A 10,768-nucleotide genomic window follows, 5' to 3' on the forward strand; every position below is an offset into this window, starting at 1 on the left:
TTGTCATGACAACTGAATATTCTGCCGTCAATAAAGTCTCCATAAAAATTTATAAAGCGACTTGAAAACATTTTTTTATATATGACATGTATTAACACAAGCTAAAGTGCATCCATTCATAATTAACAGGAAATTCATGAGCTGTTTCTGCTGAAAACAGCATCTTATTTACAGAGGACTTGAACAGCTCACACAGGTTTCCATCTGCATTTTGACTGGATGTCATTCACCAGTTGAACACCCTGAGAGCATCTTCCCCTAACGCCTTCCCTTCAAATCAGATTTATAATCAGAGCATCACAAATAACAGGGAAAAAGACAAGCGCCGGGACCAAACTGAGAGCAGGAATGAGAGAGGGGTGGAGGAGGAGTGTTAAGCTAAGATGAATAGTGGAAATTGAGAGAGTTTGGATGACAAGTGTACCCTGTAGCATGGTGGTGACAGATGGGACAAAAGAAAAACAGCCTAAAAGGAGGAACAGGGGGCTGGAAGTGACATGTGAGGATACTCTCTGTCACTAACAGACCCATCGCTTATTACTGTCAGCCCCCCTGCTAATGACCACCGAGCTATGCGTGTAAAGCATGAGGAGGCGTTCAAGGCTATGACTCTCTCTTACACTGAAGCTGCACCATGTTTTCCCCATGAGAGCTTTATTTCACCACTATTATTACCCAAGTCATCCTTAAAAGATTTAAACTGGTATACATGCATGAATGTCCACTTTTGACCTTTGGAATGTGACGTGTATGATTAAATTCTTATCACAAGGACACAATCTAGAGCATTCAACCGCACCTGAGAATAAAGCCCATGATGATGTGTTAAACATTGCACATGCAGCCTCCTGTCCTGTATTAGGACTTTAGGCAGACTGTGGTACTGCCACAGTTTACCCCTCCCATACTAAATACTATACTAAATAGTATAATAAAATTCCAGGTCGACCTCAATCGTGCATGCCAACTGCAGTAAAAGCAATTAAGAAAAGGAACTTATCTTTACTACAGGCAATCAGCAGGCTGCATGTGAGACCGCGAACCTGTGATAATATCCAACAGAGACCTGCAGCTCTGAGTTGTTTCCTCTTTTGTTTCATAATTGTGGATTTTATGCATAGTTGTAGTGGAACAGATGGTCGACTAAACTTGCATAAATGAATTTGGAGGTCTTCCAATTCATTCCCACCGAGCATGTCTACAAACATCCTCAGCATGTCGGCTCTCTCTTACAACACTCAAATTAGTACAGACCTGTGTATTTATGCATGTGATTAATGCAGGTTAGTACACGGATCCAGTGGCTCCTCCTCTCTGTATTCCTTGCCATAATCCTCCCTTTCATCTATCCATCTTGTCCTGTCCCCTTTTTCCTCTTTGGTCATTGTACTAATGACCTTTATCCATTGTTTTGCATCCAAAACTGCTGATTTATTTCTGCAGCACCTGCAGCTGAAGTGGTTAAAAGGAAATAAGGAAAGCTGTAGGAAGACAGAGAACTCACCCAAGCCTATAGAGAGAAGCAGCATCAGAGCAAAGAGGATCTGCCGCCCAGCTGCACACAGAGTGAGCTCCATCCTCAACCTGCAGAGAGACAGAACAGAGAGCAGTGTGAACTGATGATGACTGAATCAGTGGGAATGTTAGGCTCTCAGTAACATTGGACACATTTTGACAAGAGGAGTTTTGTGCACATTATCAAGGTTAAATGAGATTGTCAACACACTTTATGCACAACACATTTTTGTTCTGAATTAGATTTGTTGCATGTTAACTACATTTACAGCAGGATCTCAAAGTGCTCACAGAGTATGGTGCCTTGCATCGCAGCTCACTGCAGTGTGTAAGTCAGGGAAAATCAGAGGCCAATTGTAAAGCACTTTGGAAAAATGCCCCATATCAATACAATCATTTTTTTCTGTCAGGTGAAACAGATTTTTTTTCGCTCTGTATGTCTGGAAAAAGACTGTTGTTTGGGTAATCAAGAGCAAATTAGAGCAGCTCAAATCAGCCATGAAAAACACACTTGTGTTTCAAAGATACTCAAATATATAAAAAATAGTTACATATTTTGCACCCAGTGGAACTCTGTAGAAAGGACATGCCCTTCCCTAACCCTGAACGTCCTGTTCACACCCATTCGGCCACATGCCACTCTTCTTGATAAGCTGTCTACCAAGAGAGCTGCTTTCACACAACCTTGTAACCAGCATCTGTGAAGCTGCCAGAGCTGTTACAGGAGGCCGACCTTCATAAGGCTTTTAGATGGACACATTGTTTATACTTTGTTTCCTCTCCTCCTGTTATTATTACGGCCTGCACTATTGTTTCCAGCTCACCAGTGACACCACCTATAAAGAAGCACTAAATGGCCCCAGAATAGCCTCAGACGCAGACAAAGGTCTATCTCTGTTTATTGGTGTTACAACCCTAGCACATAAACAATGCTGCATCACAGTACTCAAACTATATTTAGAGTTTTCTCATCGGTGGGACCTTAAGGAATGTGTGTGTGCTATATACCAGGAAATATGATTAATACATTCAACAAGCTTTGTTTTCCCAAAGAAGCTCCCACTTCCACCTGATATACTGCAAATACTGGTATTAACACTGATGAAATTAGGCCATCATACACCGTACATATCACTTGTAAAGTGAGGTTTGATGATATATGAAGAAACTGGACTGAATCATAAGACAAGCAAAACTATGTGTAAAAAAAAAAGCAAGAACTTTTCCTATAGTGCAGTTCGGGGGTGGTTCTGGTGCATTCCTATACTGCACAACATTGAGGAAATCCTACCACACAGGAGAAATGAGCTGCTGACTTTGCCAGAGGATTTGGCTCGGGGCCCGAAGCTTCTCGGCTCAATGGAGTGATGCCTGAGACAAAGCTTTATTGCTTCATACTTGTATGAAAATAGAATGACGAAGATGGTGCTCTCTTTGAAAACATATTATGATTTTTTATGATCATATTTTATTATATTTTGATTTTAAGGAGACTTAAGCAACACATTTAAAACTAAATTATTGATTTGGTGACTACAAAGACGTCACCAACAGAGGCCTGCTGGAGGACTCTTTGCAGAATTTGAAATGAGTTTGTCTCAATTTCAGTTACATAAAGTAAATAATTTATCCAATAAAGCAAAAGGCTTTTTTGCATTCACCGGGGTAACAGACTACTCATGCCAGCAGCATCCTTGATGCTTTACAAAGAAGATTATGCAACACCAGTTCAAGCCTTTATAAATTACAGAAATAAGAGCCACTCTCTATCCTCAGCATGTGAACGCTCAGTAAAACCTTCAACCATATGAAACTGGAGTGTGTGAAGGAAGGGAAGGCATTCTTTTTTAGATAGGGAGGCACTGGTGGCACCTGCCAAACCACACTGTCATTACGTGACACTTTGTTGGGAAATTTTTAATAGGTGGCAGTCTTTAGACTCCTTAAAAGCAGATCTGGCGTGAGTAAGACCCTGCTGTGCCACACACTTTGAGGCTTCCCATCTCTAAAGGTGGGCTCGGACCTCATGATGGGCTGTGACAGATTGGGGTCGCACCATTGGAGCCTTTGCATGTTGAAGGCCTGAACCATTGGTTAGGCTAGCTGGGTAGATGACAAGAGATTTCTAAAGGCTTGGAGAGGGTCATGACACAGGGGAGTTTGCCCAGCCTTGCAAACGGAGAGTATTAGAAAGGTTTGTATCAGAGGGGCCTGAAACTGGCAAGAGCCCAACAGCCACCATCCACACCGAGAGAAATCAGCTCCTATATGGACATTTCTATGGTTTCTATACAACATACAACACTGTATGCCTATAGGCAGCAGCCATTCAAAGTCATACCAGAAGGGATTTACAACATGCGGTGCACTGGTCATCCCATCACACCAGCTGCATACCAATCAGCACTACCTTTTGTTAAGGAGGAGACATCAGATGTTGTGAACGCCTCCCTCTAAATCGCCCCTCTTCACTTTCACAGGCACAGTTGTGTCCTGAGGAGAATAGAGCCAGAAGTCTCTAAAATGCTTCACTGGACTTCAATGTGGATGTCCATCTGACACATTTTCACGATGTTGTTTGAATAGGACCACATTCTCAGCTCATTGTGGGAGCCAGCGAGCCGAGTGACAGAGATCCAAAGAGAGCTAACAGACGAGGCTGGCAGACCTACATTATGGCTCAGCACTAAGCTGTCAGTCAGCTGAAGCAAGAGACCAAGCCGCCTCAGGATCATCATGACGCAGATAGGATGGGCCCCCTGACCCAAATCTCCTTCAGGTCCGCTGTTGGTAGGAAAGTTGCATAACGAAAAAGCCATATTAGGTCCCATGATGATTCTTGACACATGCACGCACACATATGACAATTTTATTAGCTAACATGTAATAGTGTAACTTAGCTTGTGTAGCTTTAACAAAGCTGGTGTGTTTGGGAATAGAAGCACAATTTTAGTGTCTAAATGGAACCCTGACAAAGCTCACACCTGGATTCCTGGTGTTACTGTTAGGTGAAAAGTGTCTTCGAGCTTTTTGCCTGATAAAATACAAGAATTAATATTCCACGTCTTACATGATGTACCAAACTTTTTTCTTGGAAAACAGCATGATGACAAGAATGTCTAAAAATGTAATGTTGAAAAATGAGCAGGACAGAAACAGAATCACTTTTGCAGTACAGAGACAAACTGTCTGTTTTGTTTCTCCTTCTGGCACCTAAAAGGAAAAGGTGATTCCTCTCCCTCCTTTCTTCTTCAATCATATCTCGCACAGCTATTTTACCTCCTGAGAGAAGCTGCAGGAACACCGGAATAGCAACTCCAGATAAGTGACAGACAAAATGGTGAGAGGAAGAAGATGAAGAAACGCGAATGAAAGGAAGGTCATTTTATCAATGCAGTACACAATTACAGACTGCTATGATGAAAGTGCAGCAGAAAGAAGCTCTGGGTAAGTCCGTCCTAAATAGATTTATAACTGCTGTGTGCATTCACAGAAGCAACTTTTACTAATTAATTGTAAATTTCAGTGAGAGCAGGTCGCAGTGGAGATTTGGTGCCATAAAAAGAGACATTAAACCAGAGTGCATGAACAATAATCTCTTGATAAATTGAAAACAAGATAAGGACACCGCAGAAGGAAAGTGAACTGAGCTGAATCAGGTATTCACTTCCTGCACACTAACACACAGATAGCCTTTGTGTTTGTTAGGCCTGTGTGGTGACTAATCACACTCAAAGCAACTAATGACTCATGCAGTTTTGGCTTCATGTGGAGAGGGGACTCTGGAAAGCTGCTTGTCCCCCCAAATTCAAGATTACACACTCCTTCCTCTCACACAGCCACCATTGATCTCTCTGGGCATGGGGACAGGGGTTATTTAAACCAGCTCCATAACACGCTCAGCAGAGGCCAAGAGTAAAGTTTGGCTGAATTTGTGTGGGGAAATGGGACAGTTTACATCAATCTGATCCTGGACAGATACATCCAGTGAGAAAGAAACAGAAAGGAGCATCTCTTGTTGTCACAGCTGGTTAATGTAATAACTTTTCTTGTTTTTGTTAATTATTTAGCACTATAGACACACAAGAGGAAATATACTGATGTAATGTTTAATGCATGTATCACTGATGAGATTGACAGCGTTTATAACACCCATCTGTTTTCTGTTGTGCTTTTAACCTGATGTGAAGCTACATTCAGCACAAATGCAGCAGATGATCCCAGATATGCTTATATTCTCTCTCCTCCTCGTCAGTCTTTGCCTCTTTCTGGCGTCGCCATATGTGTGTTTTTGTTGTGTGTGTGTGTATAAGCACAAAGTGTAGGTGTAGCTTGCCGTTAGCCAATTTCAGCTTGGACATAAAAATCAATTTAAATGCGTTTGGTTAACATAAGAGGAGTGCGCATGTGTGAGGGTATTATAACATATAGCTTTTAGAGGAAATAGAAGCCAGGGTGCAACATGCTGCATGTTGCCTCATTGGAATCAATCACTGCTGGTTTTAGGATCAATCGATTTCTAACCAGAGAACCTTTTACTGAAAGAGGAAAAAATGTCATTTTGCCTGACAAAATCACAAAGCTGTGCTTTGCTGCCTGGAAAAAACAAAAAAGAATTTGTCCTTGGAGTCCAAAAAAATAAACATACATCAGTCTTATGATATGATATCATATCATAAGACTGAGAAAATGTCAGGCTTTTCCTAACATTTCAAGTGGTTTTGTCATTATGATCCTTTCTTTCCCTGTTGGTAATGGGCTTCAATAGCAGCCATTTTATCAGAAACACCCACAGTCACACTTTGGACACGTAAAGTCATTAGAACCCCATCCTACAAATCCAAGATGGCTTCTCTGTCTATCTGTCTTGTGTCTAATTAAAACACTTGTGCACACATTACTGTCCAACCATTGCCTGTGACATATGTGCAAAATATTTAATGTATTGACTAAAGGCCTCTAGCCAACTGCAGCCACCTTAGATTAACTCTTTGATGTTGGGTGTTGGATGTATTAAGGAAAACAGATGTGATGACTGAAAACCAAAAGGGCTAAAAGGCTACACAAACAGTTTTACATGAGAAAAAAATATGTCTTGTAGAATTTGTTTAAGTAATGATTAATGGGTCAGAGGTCAATATTTATCAGCTAGGGGATATTAGCATGCTGTCCAAATGGCCACTACACCAGCTGTGTCTGAAAGAGAGAAGGGGTCAAAGGTGAAGGTGTGAGGTTTGCTCTTGGTAACAAAGCCAATAAAGGACCAGGTGCATCAGATGCAGCTGTCATCTTGAGTATATTAAATCTTTCTCTACACACATATATATTACACATCCTGCATCACCAGAGCTACCATGAACAAACCACAGTACAAGCACTTTTTTATCCACAAGAAAAGGTGGTCAGAAAAGCGAGTAGCTGTGAAATGGAATAATAAATAATAGACACAAACATAGACATGCTGGTGGGACTTCATCCAACAATTCCTCATCTTTAATGATGTGCTGAGTCTGTAGAATATTAACTAGGCAGGGAAAGAAGAAAAAAGAGCTCTGTCCTTCAAGTGATTATCACCAGTGCCAAACGGCTGAAGAGCTGGGAGCCCTCGGCTCCTCTTCACATCAGCACTTAAAAAAACGAATCCTTGCTGAGTGGTGATATTTTCAAACAGAGGGACATCAGTGGCCAATGGATATTAAAGAACTAATTAATTATTCTCTGCTTTGCAAAGGCTAGTAAAAGTTTGCTTTAAAGAACGTATTCTTATCCAAACATTCGTCTTCCAGCAGACCTTCAAGGAGAGCCTCCGGCCTAAGACAAAGAGAGGGACCTCTTTCTTTGTGTGACTAAGCTGTTCAGCTGTGGTCTCATCTACGCTGCAAATGATTGGCCTGGTGGGCTGCTTTGGTCCCTCCCAGGGTAAACACTGAAGTTGATTGATGGATTGGTTTGTCCAATCCCCTTTGGGTTTTCGTTGCCGAGCACTCGCCCTGCGAGAGGGTTCCAATACTCCGCGTAGAGAGGAGTAGGCAGAGCTGAACGTCCAGCAGCTCAAAATACAAACTGCTCTTTTTCTCCTTGACAAATGTTTATAGTTGGATTTGTGGACTCTAAGATTTGGGAGCTGTCCAGTGCTGAAAACACGGACAGTTTATGCTCCAGTTACTGAGAAGTCATAGTTAGTTTAAAACAGCTTCTCCTTCTGGTTCTAAATCAACCAAAAAGTTTAGAGAGATCATAAAACTCCCATTTGAGTTCACAGTCGAGTTCACAGATGGATCGGCTGTATATAAAAAATAACAAGTCTTATACATTTGCTGTCATATTCTAATCCAAACTAAATCAACCTGCTTTAAGGGCCGGTGTAATCATAGCAACAGGCCTGTGGCTGAGTGGAAGCTGATTTTGATCATACCTACAGTAGGCAGCTACTACAACCGAGCACTAGTACTCATTTGCATTTATATAGCCCCATTCTGTTAGCTATTAACACTGTATTAGTGTGGAATGGAACCCATAATCACCTAAGTGACATATAAGAGTGGGCACTTTCTCTTTTGCCATAGAGAATAATATCAAACACAGATTGAGGGCTACCTCCGGCTTTCACAGAATAACACTCTCAGAATAAAATGCATTCAGATATGCTAACTGGAGAAAAAGGGCACAAATGTGACCGGTGTGGCTAAACTCAGTCATTAAACAATAACTATTATCATTGAGAAATGATGGAAAATGGCCCTGACTGATATCTTCAACCCAACAGAACACCTACAAAGCCAAATGTATACTGCTATAATGCGGGTGTTTGCCAGCCTGTTGATTTTTATCAAAAATTTATTGACAGTTTTTCCATTTTTCTTGGTCTTGGCTCAGTCTATAGTATGCTGCAGAACTGGTTTTCTCTAAGAAACCTCAAGAAATTAAATTCATATCCATGTACAACAAAGAATAACTGTAAGTCTTTACACTCAAAAAGCTCAATCTATATTATAATACAGGCTAATTCTTTTATATTAAATAGTCACTTAATTTTTCCATTGAACGATTTTCACCTTCTGCCATCTGTATTGCTTCAGCTCTATGACCCCTTTTTTTCTCCTCCACTGATGCAAAGTGACTCCTCAAATTGCAGACGGCTCTGAGCCAGACGTGATAAACAATACTAAGGCTGAAAGGGTGCAAAGTGTGTAGCAGCGAGGCAGCTGGAACTCAGCTCCTACTCTATTTTAGAATCAGACCCTTTTCTACCCCACAACACCGCACTCTGATCCCTCTGCTTGTACGAGTGCTCACATCTACATGCACACTTAAATACACACAAACATGCACACAAACTCCTGTACTGTATGTGGTGCCTACACCCACACACACACACCCGGACAGAATGAAAAATGCATGCTGTAAACTTTCAGCCTCATTCCTCACTATTCTCCTCTCGTCCCACAGGCACCACCTCTCTCTCTCTCTCTCTCTGTCTGTTGCATCTCACAAAACATCCTGAGCTCCTCTGTAATGTGCTGTTGCTTAGTTAACCTCATCCTGCTTTATGGCACTGACACACAGCTGGTGGTGGGCACGCTAACAAGGCCAAAGAAGAAAAGACTTGGACTCCTCCAGTCTGAAGCAGTGAATGGAAACAGAATGGGCTTTATTGGGCTACAGAGGCTCTCACATATTCTCAGACAATACAGCTCATTTGTCAAGGTGACCCAAACTGTTCTCCTCCTTCAATGTGATTTGTAAATGCCAGTGTTTGTTTACAGAGCAGCCCCTCATCAATATGAGACTCATGGTCACCTGCTTGGCTCCAGAACATTAATCTTTTTACTATAATTTGTTCACCTTTTGTTCCATTGACCTTTTCATAGTTTCAAGTTAGACAGACACTTCACACATATCCATGTAAAGATACTGTAAGGGACAGCCTCAGTGATCATATAGATAGAGGATCTTTGATGTCATGCCCAGGTGCCAGCTTTGGAGATGGACCAATGTAAGATCTCATGTTGGCAGTTATTCAGCACATGTCGTTTGTTCTTCTGATTAACATATTTCACAAACACCTGTTCAAGTGTTCAGATCTGCTTCCACCGAACAGAAGGCCTGCTCACTTTTGATTCCTTTTAATTGTGTCAACTGTCAAAATAAATAAATAAACGTATTTCAGATCCAACCAAAGCTTCCAGTTCTCTGGAGATGAAACCATGTAAAGGAACAAGGTTATTTGGTGAGTTGATGATTTATGTATGAACCTACATGGCTTGTAAATATAGACCAATATTAAAAGCTTTGACCTGTAAATAATTAAAGATGTCCCGAACGGGTGCGATTTTTGTGCGCGTCTCTGAAGCTGACGCTGCGAACGTGGGGAAGGGGGACGCATTGATTGGTCCACAGGAAATACTTATTACTCACACCTATTGCATATATAATCAGATCTCACACAATAAATGTGAAGACCTTTGTAAAATTCTCAAACTGCATCCCCAGGTTTTTGTTACAATTGCTCTAAAAAGTGCGTTTTCATTGTAACCATGACACTTAAAATTGTCTTCCGGCAGCTGAGCGATGCCTCCGGCCACTTGAGATACAACACACTGACCAAATGACTGATTTGATAAAGCATGCAGGGGAAGAACTGTGTCTACTCTCACCGTATTTCAAGCCAAGATGCGTCTTAATGGTGCAGTCCTCAGGAATGTGAGCAGAAAGCTTTGCGCCTCAGTGCAGGTGATCTCCAAAGCTCCCAGAGGGTGCAGAGGCGGCAAACGACGAAACAAGGGGTGAAACAGCACTTTGCAGCAGAGACCAGGGGTGAGCGTGTGCACGGGCGCTCCAGCTCTCTAGACTTTTCACTCCTTCTTCTTTAACATGATCCTCTCCTCACTGAGCAGCAGCCGATGCGCCGGTCAGACACTGATATCTGCCAGATCGGAATAGATGCACAGAGAGAGAGAGAGAGAGAGAGCGTGTGAGAGAGAGAGACAGCAAGGTGCTCCCTCCGTCCCCCTCCTCATCAGCAGCAACGCTGAGGGAAGGATGCAAAATCGGTTTGAACAAAGAGGCAAGCGGTGACAGGCAGTCGGCTCCAGCGCCCCCATTCAAAGACAGGAGAACCGTGGGTGGTGGTGGTGGTGGTGGTGATGATGATGATGTAGGTGGGAGGGGAGGACGGGGGTGAAAAAAAGGAGAGGGGGGTGTTCTTAATGTGACCGTAATCCGATTCCATATAAACCTCAAAGATTGATCC

The 10,768-nt window shown here is 42.1% G+C and overlaps 1 protein-coding gene across 1 annotated transcript in view; it reads right to left on the reverse strand.

Moving 5' to 3' along the window:
- LOC114449823 (neurocan core protein-like) overlaps positions 1–10,521 on the reverse strand; it is a 31,368-nt gene extending 20,847 nt beyond the window's left edge. The window contains exons 1-2 of the mRNA XM_028427654.1: positions 10,173–10,521; positions 1,505–1,584 (exon numbers count right to left, since the gene is read on the reverse strand). Coding sequence (XP_028283455.1) covers positions 1,505–1,577 — 73 coding nt within the window. The 5' untranslated portion in view covers positions 1,578–1,584; positions 10,173–10,521. The remainder of the gene's footprint in view (positions 1–1,504; positions 1,585–10,172) is intronic.
- Between the last annotated feature and the right edge of the window lie 247 nt (positions 10,522–10,768).

This window comes from Parambassis ranga, chromosome 17 (genome assembly GCF_900634625.1).
Source record: "Parambassis ranga chromosome 17, fParRan2.1, whole genome shotgun sequence".
In the NCBI taxonomy this organism is placed as follows: domain Eukaryota; kingdom Metazoa; phylum Chordata; class Actinopteri; family Ambassidae; genus Parambassis; species Parambassis ranga.